At 47.6% G+C, this 16,102-nt stretch overlaps 1 protein-coding gene and 1 long non-coding RNA gene across 8 annotated transcripts in view; one reads left to right on the forward strand and one right to left on the reverse strand.

Moving 5' to 3' along the window:
• Window positions 1-3,332: 3,332 nt before the first annotated feature.
• On the reverse strand, window positions 3,333-4,230 carry LOC133229841 (uncharacterized). Its single transcript, XR_009730657.1, has 2 exons — window positions 3,710-4,230; window positions 3,333-3,556 (listed from the first exon to the last, which is right to left on the reverse strand). It is a non-coding gene; the product is annotated as an uncharacterized LOC133229841 (long non-coding RNA).
• Window positions 4,231-12,234: 8,004 nt separating this feature from the next.
• Window positions 12,235-16,102, forward strand: part of BANP (BTG3 associated nuclear protein) — a 69,200-nt gene continuing 65,332 nt past the window's right edge. Inside the window, exon 1 of one of the 7 annotated variants that reach the window (XM_061386976.1) lies at window positions 12,235-12,686. In XM_061386976.1, the coding sequence (XP_061242960.1) occupies window positions 12,429-12,686 (258 nt within the window). In that variant the 5' untranslated portion in view covers window positions 12,235-12,428. The remainder of the gene's footprint in view (window positions 12,687-16,102) is intronic. The other 6 variants (XM_061386974.1, XM_061386975.1, XM_061386978.1 and 3 more) reach the window with 6 other exon arrangements.

The following is a 16,102-nucleotide window of genomic DNA, read 5'->3' on the forward strand; positions in this document are numbered from 1 at the left end:
CAGCCTGTCCTGCGTCCATGAAACTGGCATGATCTGATAGGAATTCATTCTGCCCAAAGTACGATGCCCTGCTTGGCTTGGGACACTTCTAGCTTTTGCCTCTTGTCTCAGCATAAACATTAACATGCCCCTTTTCATGCCCAAAATGTCCACATTCGGATAATAAGTCAGATGGTTATCCTAACTACACAACTTACAGTATCTGTAGATGCCAGACAACATAAAACCTGCTTTGGACTATACAGCAGTTTATTCCCCAAGATACTTCCTACTGTGAAGTGGAGATGGCAGGGTTCAGATGGAAAGTTATGTAAAAATTTGGGGCGGGGTTAAACATATAAGCTTCAAGAGAGTGAGTCTATCATAACTGATCCTAGAATCCTGGATTCTTTGACCTGGAAACCCCACAGGATGGGGGTCCTGAATTCTGAGTCCACTTGGTGCTCCCAGGGGCCCAAGAAAACTGCTGATTGGACCCATACTTGGGTCTCCAGCTTCTGTGCAGTTCCCTGATGTGCCCATGAGTTGATCGCCTGGGTTGCAAGCAACAAAAACCAACTCTCGCACATAGATGCTTTTTTTCCTGTGGAGTTATTTTAGAAACATACCCACCTTTGGGTGGCTTCGTTCATCCATTTATTCACCCGTTCATTCATTCATTGACTTTTGTTTCAGTGGAGTGGGGAAATACTAGTAGGTACTCTGTTATGTCACCGTGAGAGTTTAATGAATTGATTCAAGGAAAGTGCTTAGATGATACCACTTCCCTTAGTTACTGTGTGCTGACCACTGAGTTGCAGGACCTGACTGTGCCCTGAAGGAGCAGGTCCTGGCATCACAAATCCATCAGCTGACACCCCGAGGGCTCCCTTGGCTCCTCCGGGCATGTCCTCAGCACCCGCAGCTGCCCTGCCACCTTCAGCCTCCCTACCGTAGGTAGACCACTTCACTGGCTGTCTCTATGGATCTGGGGTCTCCCTGCTCCCTGCAGCCATATGGCAGGGCCCTGCTTCACTTAGAAAGTACCTTGTGGACATCCTCACTCTCAGCTTGTCCTGGACATCCTCATGGCTGGTTCAGACATCAATTCAACTGCTGTTATAGTAGGAGCTAAACTCTCTGCCATTAAAAAAATACGTAAAAGCCATATACATGCATGTTACAGAAGACATTTTAAGGGCTTCAAAAGTGAAAAGTCTGTCTTTCACAGAGTGAACTGCTGGTAGCAGTTTCTTGTCCCTCTTTCTGGAAATTTCTATATATATAAGCCTATACATATGTATATTGCTTTTGTTTAAAATACAGGAGATGGGACTTCCCTGGCAGTAACCAGTGGTTAGGACTCTGAACTTCTACTGCAGGGAGCATGGGCTCAGTCCCTGGTCCAGGAACTAAGATTATCCAAGCTGCACAGTTTGGCCAAGTAATAAATAAATAAAATAAAATACAGGAGATAACCATATCCTATGTAGAAGGTATGTATCTAGTCACTTAATAATTGTCAAGAAATATCCCATGGAACCTGGTGGGCTACAGTCCATAAGATCACAAAGAGTCAGACACAACTGAGGTGACTTAGCATGTGCTTACACATGCACAAATCATAATGGGAAAAATATATAAAAAATGTATGTATTTGTATTACTAAGTCACTGTGTTCTATAGGAGAAATTAACACAACATTGTATATTAACTCTACATCAATAAAAAATTTTAAAGTAATTGTCATGAATTTCAACACAGCATTTCATTAAAACACTTATCATAATTTATCAAATCTCTTTCCCTCCAGATGCACTTTTTTTTTGTCTTATCTGTAACACTGCACTGAACATCTCTGAGCGGAATTCCTAGGTCTGACATTTACAGGTCAAAGGAGAAAAGCACTGATGCTGTTGATCCATGTGTCACGATGCTCACCTGAGAGATTGTGCCAAGTCCCACTTTCATCCATTCACCTATATTTTGAGTCAAAGAGTCTCAATTTATTCAACTCAACACCTGCTAATTTTTGGCTATCTCCTTTGCACATAAAACATTAATCAGTGGGCTTCATGGACTATAATTCTCTGCAGGAATTGGTGAGTCCTCATGTGGATTTGCCGAGTAGGCAATGGTATCCCACTCCAGTACTCTTGCCTGGAAAATCCCATGGATGGAGGAGCCTGGAAGGCTGCAGTCCATGGGGTCACTAAGAGTCAGACACGACTGAGCGACTTCACTTTCACTTTTCACTTTCATGCATTGGAGAAGGAAATGGCAACCCACTCCAGTGTTCTTGCCTGGAGAATCCCAGGGACGGGGGAGGCTGGTGGGCTGCCGTCTATGGGGTCGCACAGAGTCGGACACGACTGAATCGACTTAGCAGCAGCAGCATGTGGATTTGTGATGGTGAATTCTGAGTCAGTTTGATTGAGCTGTGGTGCCCAGATATTGGGTCAAACGTTATTCCAGATATTTCAGGATAGGTGTCTTCTTGGATGTGATTAACACGTAAGACTTTGAGTAAAGTAGATTATCTGCCACAATATGAGTGGGCCTTGTCTGATCAGTCGGAAGCTTTAACTGAACAAAGACAGATTCCCCTGGGCAAGCAGAAGTTCTGCCTTTGGACCTCACCCCATCAGATTTTGGACTTGTTAGGCCTCCCCAATCACATCTTTCAAAGGGCAGAAAGAAAGACTGAAGTTTCTATTTTTATTTCCTCTCTCACCTTTTATAATTTCTCTTTTCCATATGTTTCTTAGAGGACACAGTACATTAGAACCTGATATACGGATATAATTCATACATAATTACACATGCATTGGAGGAGCAGACTCCAGACCTTTTTGCTGAAATGAGTGTGTGATCAAAGAAAATAATTTTTCTTTGAGAAAAATTTTCTATGAGACTCCTCAAATTTCTTGGCATTACTCTTTATAAATAGCTCTTAAAGGATAGAAATTCAAATTTGCTCCTAAATGCAACCAAGTGCTCTCCAAAGTGCTTTAAGATCCCAGCAGATACTTACACTGTCTATAGTGAAAAGTGAAAGTGTTAGTTGCTCAGTCGTGTCCGACTCTTTGCGACCCCAAGGACTGTAACCCACCAGGCTCCTCTGTCCATGGGATTATCCAGGCAAGAATACTGGAGTGGGTCACCATTCCCTTCCCTAAGGGATCTTCCCAGCCCAGGAATTGAACCCAGTTCTCCTGAACTGCAGGCAGATTCTTTACTACTGCGCCACCAGGGAAGCCAACACTGTCTAATTCTATTTTAGTGAAAAAAAAAGAAAAAGAAGGAAAAGTAAATAGAAAAAACTCACACTGGGCAGAATCTTGAAACACATGGATGTTTCAATATGTTTTATTCATAGTAATTTCTTTTGCTTCTGCTCTGGATTGTTTATACCACAATTTTCAGCTTGCATTTTTACCGATTTTATGGATCCCGCTGTTTCCGGATCTGCAGCGCCTGAGGGAATGCTTTGTAGTGGAAATTTCACGTTTACAGGGACATCACACCACAGTGCTGCCCTGATGGTCATCACCTGTCTGGCTTCACTGCTCTGCGCCTTGAGTCAAATGAAAACAATGAAGCCGGGCTGCCTGGGAGCCCAAGGGAACCAGATCCTCCTCCACCCTTGAGACGCTCTCAAGCCTCTCTTTCTGGAAAGAGTGACTCAACAGCTGCTGGGAGAAAAGAGCCTTCCCTCTGCTGGACAAACCTCAGCGTCCACATCACAGCTGGAGCTCGGCTGCTCCTTGGGTCTCTCCAGAGCCCAGGGAGACACGTGCTCGGCCAAATGCCTTGATGTCTTCCCCATGCCTGGCCACGTCTCCTTTGGTAACAGCACCTAAGGGTTCTCCCTAGGATACTCCCTCCCCTGCCAGCTGACTCCTCCCTGCTCCCTGGTGTATATCAGGCTTGGCCAATCAGAGGGAAAGTGGCTCACAGGTAACCTGAGCTGGCCAGTACCTGTCAGCCCTGGAAATGACTGCCTCTGTAGGAGAGAGGCCCTGTCTGTCCCTGGGCATTATGAAACAGCTCACAGACACATTGTGAGATCCTGAATGGATCCAAGAATGGAGAGAAAATTGAGCCCCGAGATGGGAAGGGTGGGGAGGGAGAGACAGAGACAGAATGAGAGAGATACACGCAGAGAAAATGACACTGCTTCAGCTGGGCAATTCCTGTTGCTATATCCTAAAGTCCATTTCCAAATTTTCAGGTATTGCATCAACAATTCCCTTTTATGAAGCTTGTTTAATTTGTTTTCTGTGTATTCCAAAGGGCCCTGCCTTAGTCTCCATCTTACAGATGATGTGCCTGCAGCTGAGAGTGGTGACAGGACTAAGTCCCCTCGCTAGGAAGAGGCAGAGACAGTGCTCGCATGTGTGGCCTTGAGCTCTTTATCTCTTTGGGCCCCACCACACGACTAGTCTTCACTTCCACAGGCGTACACATAAGGCGCACAATCATTGCATGCAGTATGACAGGTGGACGCTCAGTCATCTGTTTCAGGTTCTTACCGGGTCCAAGGAGATCTTTGGTTGGAATAAAAGGTGTGAATAGACTCTAGACCCCAATGATGCGCTGTTGCCCAGCAGACCACCTGCAAACAGTTGCTGAAAACAACAATCATTTATTGAGCTCAAAAACCTGTAGTCTGGGCCGGGCTCTGTGGGAAGGGCTCTCTCTGCTCCAAGAGGCATCAGACCTGGAGTTCACCTGGGGCTGGAGGACCCACTCTCAAGATGGCACACCCCTGTGGCTCCCGGGGGTTACTGTTGGTTCCCCTCCACGTGGGCCTCTCTCAATTAGCAAGTCAGCATTTGCTCACTCAAAACAATGAGGAGTGTCATTTAGGAGGCGAAGCAGGTCCCCCAACAAGTTAAATCGAGAGCTGTACCTGGTGTGACCCAGTGATCACACTCCTAGGTACGCACCCAAGAGGCACGAAAGCATAAAACCACGCAAATGTACATCCGAGTTCAGAGGGGCGGTACTCATAACAACCAGAGATAGAAATAACCCAAAGGTCCATCAGGGGATGAATGAATAAACAAAAGTGATATAAATGCAGTCATTTAGCCATTAAAAGGAATGAAGCTATGGTGATCAACACAGCATGGTATTGGCCAGAAGAGACACATCAACCATTGGGACAGACTTTAGAGACCGAAAATAGACCCCCATAACTGTGGTCAATTGATTTCTACCGTGGAACAAAGCAAAGATCCTCTTTTCAACAACTGGTGCTAACACAACCGGACACATGTCCACAAGCAAAGAAGTCGGTCTACACACAGACCTCACACCCTTCACAAAAAGGAACTCAAAATGGATCACAAAGGGTGGAGTGGGAGGGTTGGGAGGGAGGTTCAAGAGGGAGGGAATATATGTACACTCATAGCTGATTCATGTTGTATGGCAGAAACCAACACAACATTGTAATTATCATCCAATTAAAATATATTTAAAAAATAGATCACAGATCTAAATGCAAATTCAAAGCTATAAAATTCCTAGAAGATAACATGGGAGAAAATCTAGATGACCTTGGACTTGATGATGATGACTTTTTAGGTACAATATCCATGAAAGAAATAATCAATAAGCTGCACTTCAATGGTCATGAGTTTGAGCAAACTCCGGAAGTTGGTGAAGGACAGGGAAGCATGGGTGCTGTGGTCCACGGGGTCGCAAAGAGTCGGACATGAACGAATGACTGAACGACAACCGCAGAACGCAAAATGGTGCAGCCGCTTTGGACGACGGTTTGGTGATTTTTCACAAAACTAACCATCCTCTTCTCATATGAGCTACCAATTGCTCCCCTTGGTATTTACTCATAGGAGCTGAAAACTTATGGGTGTTTATTGCAGCTTTATTCATAATTGCTAAAACTTGGGCACAACCAAGATGTCCTTCAGTGGGTGAAAGGATGAATAAATTGTGGAACATCCAGGCAGTGGAGTACTACGCAGTGTTAAAGAGAATTGTCAAGTCAGGAAAAGACATGAGGAAATTTAAATGTGTTTTTCTAAGTGACAGAAGCCAATCCAAGAAGGCTATAGGCTGATTCTATCCATATGATGTTACACAAAAGACAAAGCTATGGCGAAAGTGACAAGATCAGTGCTTGTCAGGGATTGTGGGGAGGAAGGAGAAACAGGTGGAGCACAGGGGATTTTTAGGGCAGTGAAACTACTCTGTATGAGACTATAAAGGGGGATACACGTCACTGAATGTTTGTCCAGATCCATAGATTGTAGGACACCAACAGTGAGTCCTGATGTAGACTCGGGACTCCGGGCAGTGACGGCAGGTCTATGCAGAGTCATCGACTGTAACAGATGCACCACTCTGGCTCCGGAAGGAGTATTGATATCAGGGAGAGGTTGGGGACGTGGCAGAGGGTATATGGGAAATCTGTACTTTTCTGTTCAATTTTGCTGTGAACGGAAAGCTTCCCTAAAAAATAAAGTTTAGTAATTAAAAAAAAAAGAAGTGATGCACTGACACAGGCTACAACAAGGATGAACCTTGAAAACATTGTGCTGAATGGAAGAAACCAGTCAAAAAAGGCCACATACGTGTGATGCCGTTCATAGGAAACATCCAGACAGACAGCTGCCAGGAGCTGGGGCAGGAGTGGGGAAGGAGGGCAGGTAACGGGAAAGGTGATGAAAACATGAGGGAACCAGTTACTGACGGTTGCATACCACTGTGAATGCACTTGGTGCCACTGGGTTGTATACCTTTGAATCGTTAATGGTTAATTTTATGTTAAGCGAATTTTTACTGATGATACTTCCTTAAATTTCTTCATGGCTCAGAACCCGCAGCAGTTGCCGGTCCTGGGTTGGATGAAATTCCCCACCAGGTTGGGGTGGAGCTACAGGGCATGCTGGATCCTGCTCCTTCCCACTCCCCTGGATTGTCTCTGAGCTCTGTTCCCAGGACCCCAGTTCACCCCAAACCAGGTCTCTTCCCAGTGTCTGGGGAGGGGGAGGAACTACAGAAGGGGCCCCAGGGTGGCACTGCCCCGGGCAGGCTCCTGGAACAGCACAGCCATCCATCAAGTCTCACATCTGCAGGTCCAGGTGGCATCGAGCGCTCCACCCCCCTACCCCCGCCCACCCGAGGGTCAGATTTGTGCTTGTGTCCTGTTGAATCACCCCTTGGAATCTTCTGATTCTGTGCCCCCTGCCTCTCTACCACTGTGACCACCCTAGTCCAAGTCTCCATCATTTCTTGCCTGGACCCCTGCCACAGCCTCCACTGCTCTCCCCAAGTCCACTCAGGACCCCTCTTCCCCACCCCCAACTCATTTTCCAACACTCTAGCCAGAGTGAGTTTTGAAAATGCAAATCTCATCATACCCACCCTTGTCCCAAAACCTTGTAAAGGCTTCGAGTTATCTTAGGACAAAGACAAAACTTGTCCCTTGGCAAGTTTTGACAGGGACCTCCACATCCCACATTCTAAGTACCTTTCCTGCCACAGCTTGCAAGCTTCCTCCTTGAAGCAATAGCACTGCCACGCTACAGTTAAGAGTGTTGCTTAACCTCTCTGAAATTCACGTCCTGTACAATGAAAAGGGATTATAATCATATGCCTGGCCTAGGCGAGGTAACTCAGTTCAGTTCAGTTCAGTCGCACAGTCGTGTCAGACTCTGCGACCCCATGAATCGCAGCACGCCAGGCCTCCCTGTCCATCACCAACTCCCGGAGTTCACTCAGACTCCAGTCCATCGAGTCAGTGATGCCATCCAGCCATCTCATCCTCTGTCGTCCCCTTCTCCTCCTGCCCCCAATCCCTCCCAGCATCAGAGTCTTTTCTAATGAGTCAACTCTTCGCATGAGGTGGCCAAAGTACTGGAGTTTCAGCTTTAGCATCATTCCTTCCAAAGAAATCCCAAGGCTGATCTCCTTCAGAATGGACTGGTTGGATCTCCTTGCAGTCCAAGGGGACTCTCAAGAGTCTTCTCCAACACCACAGTTCAAAAGCATCAATTCTTCGGCGCTCAGCCTTCTTCACAGTCCAACTCTCACATCCATACATGACCATAGGAAAAACCATAGCCTTGACTAGACGGACCTTTGTTGGCAAAGTGAGGTAACTCAACACACAATAATATGCCCGTTTCCTGAGATAGACCCTCCGCTAAACCCTTGACAAACTCCACTTCCCTGGAATCCTCCTAACGTGCCTGGGAGCTGTGGGTTTGAAACGCCATTTCCCAGAGGAGGCAGCTGACTTGCCACAGGAGAGTGAGGACTCCAAGCCCAGGTCGAGCCTACTCCCATAGCCCTACTCTGTGGACTTTATACTCTCTTCTAGACTTTTCCTGGGCGACTGAGGGCTTCATAAACAATTTACTTTTCTCCCTGATGGGTGCATCTTCAGGAACGGGCTGCTTCTAAGGACTCCAGGGTGTGCCTGAAGCACGCCCTGCACGGTTTCAAACAAGGGAGATATTTGCAAATGCCTGGCACGTGTGCATCCACATGGGCCCCCATCTCTGGGGCCATCCAGGCCAGCGTGCACCTCCCTCTCTTTCTATAAAGCTCCCATCGATCTGTCTTCAGCCTAGTTAACTCTGGAAACTTGGATTGGATTCTTTCTGTTTTATTTATTTATTTTTGGCCGAGAGACTTGTGGGAGCTTAGTTTCCCAAACAAGGATTGAACCCTGGCCCCTGGCAGTGAAAGTTTGGAGTCCTAACCACTGGGCAGCCTGATGGCGGGGGCGGGGCGGGGGGGGGACGGTGTCCCTGGATCGGATTCTAGTAAGGCTTGATGGCAAGGAGAAGGATCCCCTATGGTAGGGAAGTGAATTTCATTGGTAGGCAGTGGTCTTTGCTGATTTCTAGTTATTTGATTTTTTTTAAAACCATGATGAATCAGTTAGGTGTCAATACTGCAAACCTTCGTTTGTCTTAGTTCCTGCGCAGCAAGTGAAAGTAAAAGTAGCTCAGCTCTGTCTGACTCTTTGCGACCCCAAGGACCATACAGTCCATGGAATTCTCCAGGCCAGAATACTGGAGGGGGTAGCCTTTCCCTTCTCCAGGGGTTCTTCCCAACCCAGGGATCGAACCCAGGTCTCCCACATTGCAAGTGGATTCTTTACCAGCTGAGGCACAAGGGAAGCCCAAGAATACTGGAGCGGGTAGCCTATCCCTTCTCCAGGGAATCTTCCTGACCCAGGAATCAAACCAGTATCTCCTGCATTGCAGGCAGATTCTTTACCAACTGAACTATCAAGGAAGCCCAAATAAAAGTAAATAAAACAGAAACATCAAAAACAGACAAGAGAAGTCTAGCATTCCAGCCTAAGGACAATTACTGTTTTGTTCCACTTAAAAGTGACTCAGGATGACTGAGCAGTTGCCTGGAAAGGAAGGAGCAGGCAAGCTCACACCTGAAAGGGGGCTGCATCTTGAAAGGGTGATATTTTAAAACAGTGTGGAAAATATCATCTTACATTCATCTGCTTTCTAGTCAGATATGCAAGTATCCTTGCAAGAATTTTAGGGTTAAGTGTTCAGACTGGTTGTGACTGAAGAAGAGGTGGGGACAGAAAGCACAGCTCTCTTGGGATTTTTGTGGTTGGCTTCAGAAACCCTTTCCCCAGTGTGAGCAGATCCTGGAGTCCAGATTCAAGTACTCTGGATTCAGGACCCCACTTTCATTTTTTCCCAGCTCTGTAACCTTGCAAAGCAACCTTCCAATCTCTTTGGACTCTTCCTCACCTCTGAATAGGACAGATCTCATTTCAATAACACGATCTTCCCTGCTGTAACCTTCTTTGAAATTTCTTGAGGGCACTTTTCCTGCAGGGGAATCTAGTGACCAGTCTCAGAAGACCCCTGAGGGCTAATTCTGGAAGAGCCCCAACAAGGTTGCCCAAGGCTCCACAGCTGGTTCCTGCCTTGAGTAGCATTTTATTATTGGCAAAAGAGAGGTGGGCAGGAAACTCACAGTAAATCGTTTCTTTTCTGAAAGAAAATAGCGCCACCATTTCATGTTTGGAAGATCCAAGGAATTTTAGCTCGTTGTAAACATTACTTTGCCAACAAAGGTCCATCTAGTCAAGGCTATGGTTTTTCCAGTGGTCATGTATGGATGTGAGAGTTGGACTATAAGGAAAGCTGAGCACTGAAGAACTGATGCTTTTGAACTGTGGTGTTGGAGAAGACTCTTGAGAGTCCCTTGGACTCCAAGGAGATCCAACCAGTCCATCCTAACGGAAATCAGTCCTGGGTGTTCATTGGAAGGACTGATGTTGAAGCTGAAACTCCAATACTTTGGCCACCTGATGCGAAGAGCTGATTCATTGGTAAAGACCCTGATGCTGGGAAAGATTGAGGGCAGGAGGAGAAGCGGGTGACGGAGGATGAGATGGTTGGATGGCATCATCGACTCAATGGACATGGGTTTGGGTGTACCCTGGGAGTTGTTGATGGACAGGGAGGCCTGGTGTGCTGCGGTTCATGGGGTCGCAAAGAGTTGGACACGACTGAGCGACTGAACTGAACTGAAACAACTCAGGAAACAGAGGCAAGTGTAAAGAAGAAAAATGAAAAGCAGTGGTATTCCCAGCAATACCGGTAAGCAGGAATAACATTCCTGAGAATTGTCTATAGTTTTGGACTGTTTTTCCCATAGTACCCACAAACACGCTTTTATGCTCTTTAAATACAATACAACCACATTTATATTGTTTATATTTATATATAAATAACATTTCATTATTACATATGGACATTCTATACACAATACATTGTTGTTCGATGGCTCAGTCCCGTCCAACTCTTTGCGACCCCATGGACTGCAGCACACCAGGCTTCCCTGTCCATTACCATCTCCTGGAGCTTGCTCAAACTCACATCCATCAAGTTAGTGATGCCATCCAACCATCTCGTTCTTGTCATCCCCTTCTCTTCCTGCCTTAAATCTTTCCCAGGATGAGGGTCTTTTCCAATGAGTCAGGACTTTGCATCAGGTGGCCAATGTATTGGAGCTTCAGCTTCAATATCAGTCCTTCCAATGAATATTCAGGATTGATTTCCTTTAGGATTGACTGGTTTGATCTCCTTGCAGTCCGAGGGACTCTCAACAGTCTTCTCCAACACCAAAGTTCAAAAGCATCAACTCTTCAGGGCTCACCCTTCTTTATATCTAACTCTCACATCCACACATGACTACTGGAAAAACCATAGCTTTGACTAGACAGACCTTTGTTGGCAAATTAATGTCTCTGCTTTTCAATATGCTGTCTAGGTTTGTCATAGCTTTTCTTTCAGGGCACAAGTGTCTTTCAATTTCATGGCTAAAATCACCATCTGCAGTGATTTTGGAGCCCAAGAAAATAAAATCTGTCACTGTTTCGATTGTTTCCCCATCTATTTGCCATGAAGTGATGGGACTGGAGGACATGATCGTTTTTTGAATGTTGAGTTTTAAGCCAGCTTTTTCACTCTCCTCTTTCACTTTCATCAAGAGGCTCTTTAGTTCCTCTCTCCTTTCTACCATAAAGGTGGTGTCACCTACATGTTTGAAGTTATTGATATTTCTCCCAGGAATCTTGATTCCAGCTTGTGCTTCACCCAGCCCAGCATTTTGCACGATGTACTCTGCATGTAAGTTAAATAAGCAGGGTAACAATATACAGGATTGACCACACTCCTTTCCCAATTTGGAGCCAGTCCCTTTGTTCCATGTCCTGTTCTAACTGTTGCTTCTTGATCTGCATATAGGTTTCTGAGGAGGCAGGTAAGGTGGTCTGGTATTTCCATCTCTTTAATAAGAATTTTCCACAGTTTGTTGTGATCCACACAGTCAAAAGTTTTAGCATAGACAATGAAGGAGAAGTCGATGTTCTTCTGGAATTCTCTTGCTTTTTGTATGATCCAACGAATGTTGGCAGTTTGATCTCTGGTTCCTCTCTGCCTTTTCTAAGGATACATAACAAACATCACAATACAGAACAAACATCAATTACACATAAAATATATATCACATATAATTAATATGTATTTTTCCAGGAGCGTGTCTTTGAATCTGTGACGACCCTTGGAACCCCTGTGCTCACCTGCTACTCAGGGGAAGCCCGCTGCAGCAGTGGCCAGAGCTTGCACAACTCAACTACAAGTCCCAGCATTCCACGCGCTGGCACGCGTCGGGGGGGATGGGACCACAAGTACCAGCAGGCTTCGCGCAGACGCAGGAACCACGAGTCCCAGAATGCACTGCTCGAGGCTTGCGCAGGGCCCTCCGGGACATGTAGTCGTCTATGGCGCTAATTCCTATTCATTAGACCGCAAAGAAAATGCAAATTCCTCGAACGGTCCACCAACGCGACTTTTCAGGGGCCAGTGAGACGCCTGAACGCGTGACAGAAAAGTAAGAAGTTTGGAGGCCAATCTGTGGCGCGGATGCAGGACCCGTGCGCATGCCCGGCGGTCGTCGGCGCCAGCCCAGCGCGCGCTGGAGACTCCGAGCGGCAGTCCTCGCCCTCGCGCCCCGCCCCGTCTCCGGTTCCCCCTCCCGGTGAGCCTGCGCAGATGGTGCAGGGCGGAGGGCCGCGGGGAGGGACTCGCGGCGCCTGCGCAGAGCGGCGGCTTCTCTCGCGAGGACGGACGCCATTATCGCATCTCCCCGACAAACACCACGAGAATTCCGCAGCCCACACGGTAATTGCAGCTCCCGCAGCCGGTCGCGTCTCCACCTCCCCCTTCCCGCGGGGCGAGAGCGAGAGCGAGATCTCCCCTCCTCCCTCCTCCCTGCGCCCTCCTCCGGCCGCGGCGCCCGCGCCGCCGCCCCCGCCCCCCCGACAAGGCGACCGGCCCCAACGGCCCGCCGTCCTGTGCACCCCCGTCTTAGCCCTGTCAGGCCTCCTGCCCGCCGCGCTTCAGCGCACCCGCACTTGGCTCCGGCCGCCCATCCCCCGGCCCGCCGCCCCCGCCGTCGCGGTGCGCGGGGTCGGTCGCGGAGCAGGCCTCCCTTCCGGGACCAGGCCCGCAAGAGCAGCGTCCGGCCGCGGGCGGGCGGGGTGGGGTCGTGCTGCTGTTACTGCGGTGTAGCCGCTCCGGGTCGTGAGCCCACGGGCGGGCAGGCGGCTAGGCGGCTCCCCCCGAGAGGCCGGAGGCCGCGGACGCGGGGACAGCGGCTGCGGGCGGAAGTGCGGGAGGCGGCTGTTTTCGCTGGGCGGGCGGCGGGCCCGGGTGAGGGGCGGCCCCGGGGACCCCTGCCCGGTGCTCGGAATCTCCGAGCCGCCGGTAACGTTAACTCCGTGTGTTTAAAGCTCCTTTTTCCCTCTTTGGCGATTAAAGTAAGCGTGTTCTCCTGGGACGTCGGGTCCTGTCGGGGCTCCAATTTTGAGAAAGCGGATGCTGTGTGTGGGTCCAGTGCTGCGGCCGGTCCCGCCAGCGTTTCCAGCGCTTTTCATCGCGGCGGTCCGGTCAGGTGGACAGGGAGGTGGCTGCGGCCCACGGAGGGAAGGGGCTTCCCTGGGACACACGGCCAGGTTTGAACGCGATCTGTCCCAAGTCCATGTTCTGAAAAAATTGCACACGTTTGATACTTAAATAAAGTAATGCCACAAGTGTCGATGGAAAACTAAAACAACAGCCCCCACCGCACCTCCCAGTTCCACTCCTCCAAAACTTTATCTTTTTGCTGTTTCTTGAGGAAGTTCTTCGTAGCTAAAAATAATAAGCTGGCACTTTCCTGGTTTTATACATTCCTGACTTGCTGTTAACAGATAGGATGACTGACTTTTTCATATCGCATCTCACCTCTATCCCCTGAATTCACTATGTTCAGTTAGTTCAGATTGTTTATAACTAAGCAGATATTACTTCACAGCCAGGTAGTCTGTTTCCCCTGTTACACGGGTTTTTGCTTTTTTCTGTTGTTGGTGATGGCCTTTCTTTTTCTTTGCGCTGTCTATTCTTGTTGACTCTACCTTTTATTAATTTTTTTTTTTTTTTACTGTTCCCTGAGGCATGTGGGATCTTAGTTCTCTGGGGATTGAACCTGTACCCCCTGCAATGGAAGCATGGAGTCTCAACCACCGGACTGCTAGGGAAGTCCAACTTTACCTTGTTTTAGATTCTGAAGGATGGCACTAAACTCTCTTACCGTCCCCAGCCTTGTGGTGTTCTTTTTCTAATCTGGATTGTTTACTCCTTAGACCAGCAGCGGTGTCATCCTGACATTTTCTTTTATTATGCAACTGAGTTTGTTCAGATCTCATGTTTTAATCTTGACTTCCTTTATTTCAATGAGCACCTACTGCCAAGTAGCCTTATTCCTTTTGGATAACTCTTCAGGATCCTCTTTGGTGTTAGGACATTTCTGGAATTCCCCCAAAATGTAGAGTCCTACTTTGACTGCTTTCTGACTCTGGGGACTTGTCCTTCAGCTCTGGAATTTGAAAGTCTCTTGTGTCACTTGAGAATGTCTTCTGCTCTGCTTTTGTGGTGGTTTAGTCGCTAAGTTGTGTCCGACTCTTGTGACCCCATGGACTGTAGCCCGCCAGGCTCCTCTGTCCATGGGACTCTCCAGGCAAGAATACTGGAGTGGATTGCTATTTCCTTCTCCAGCTCTGCTTTTACTCTTCTGTTTTAGGAGTTTCTGTTAGTTTGATGATGGACATCTTGGATTAATCCTCCGAATCTTCTGTCATTATCCTCTTCCTGTGTCATCTTATTCTTGTATCTGGGATAGAAACATTTATCCTCCAATCCTACTTTAAAATTTTTTATTTCCACAAAGTTTAATTTCTAAGGATTTATAATGTTCCTTTTTCATAATAACGTATTGTTTGATGAAGGTATTATCTCCTTGACTGAAGATACTAGTAAGGATTTTTTTAGTTCCCTTTTGTTCTCTGATTTCTTGTGTCCTATTGTGTCACTGTTTTCCTCTTTTTAAAAAGGCTGGCTTTTTGCTTTGTGTGGCAAGTACTCTTCAAATACTGGTAATTGTTGTTGTCTAAGGCCAGAGGAAGCAGGCAGAGAACTTGTGAGTTTGGGGGGCTGATTTTTTTGGTCGCATCCGCATGGTGGCTTATGGAATTTTTGTTCCCCAATCAGGGATTGAACCTGGGCCCACAGCAGTGAAAGCATGGTGTCCTGACCTCTGGACCACCGGGGAATTCCCCTGTGGGACTACTTTTGAAAATGTGCAGGTTTCCTATTGAGTTTTGGGGAACTTTTTGTTGTGCTGGGACCTCAAATGCCAGAAGGCAGATTTTCTCTGGGCCTCTCAGCTTAAGGAAGATGCCTTTGATTGGGGGCTGCTCCACTTGGTCTAGGGAGGGCCCTTGTACAGCTCTTCGTACAGGACCTGACTTCCATGTGCAGGCACAACCCTTGCCCTCTCCTGGTCTGGAGTCCTGGCCTTTATAGGCTTGGAGGCCTCCTTTGTTGTATCCACTCCTGTGTGCTCCGATTACTGTTTCCTCTTCCCCCATTAATCTTTCTGGTCTGCCAGAAATTTGCAGAATCTCTTGCACATCTTATCTTCTTTCTTGTGGATTTATTATATGATACTAAAAGTCACTTTAATAGGATGAGCAGAGTTCACCTCTGAGGCCAGTCGCTCTGTGTGAGTAGGTATTCCAGCATCACTTCTCATCACCCTGCTCTCCTGCCTCCCCTTGGCTGGTAACGAATGCCCGGCGGCAGCGGGATGACTGGCCAAATCTTGGTCCCCGTGGGCTCCTCCTCTGCATTGCACTTGTGGGCGGATGGTGTTTGTTCCCACTGGATTTTCTCCTGGCTCCAGAGCCATGGAAGGGTGCCAGGCTTAGCTGGGGAATGCCAGCCATAGACGGTGTTAGAGCAAAGATTGTGGTTTTAGCCTCTGCAGGGGGCTTGTATCAGTGGGCCAGAGTTAAGGATTGCCTCTAGGCAAGCGGTGATTACTGTGCTTGGTGTAACCTTGATGCATTTTAGTTGATTGTCCTTTGAAAGCTATGAATAGTGAAATACACCAGTTGTGTTTGCCAGGGCCTTGCTAGTGGAGGCATTGCCATCACTGGGCATTTGTGAGAAACATGGACTCTCAAGCCCTGTCCAGATGTATGGAATCAATCTGCAGC

Source organism: Bos javanicus, chromosome 18 (genome assembly GCF_032452875.1).
Source record: "Bos javanicus breed banteng chromosome 18, ARS-OSU_banteng_1.0, whole genome shotgun sequence".
Classification (NCBI taxonomy): domain Eukaryota; kingdom Metazoa; phylum Chordata; class Mammalia; order Artiodactyla; family Bovidae; genus Bos; species Bos javanicus.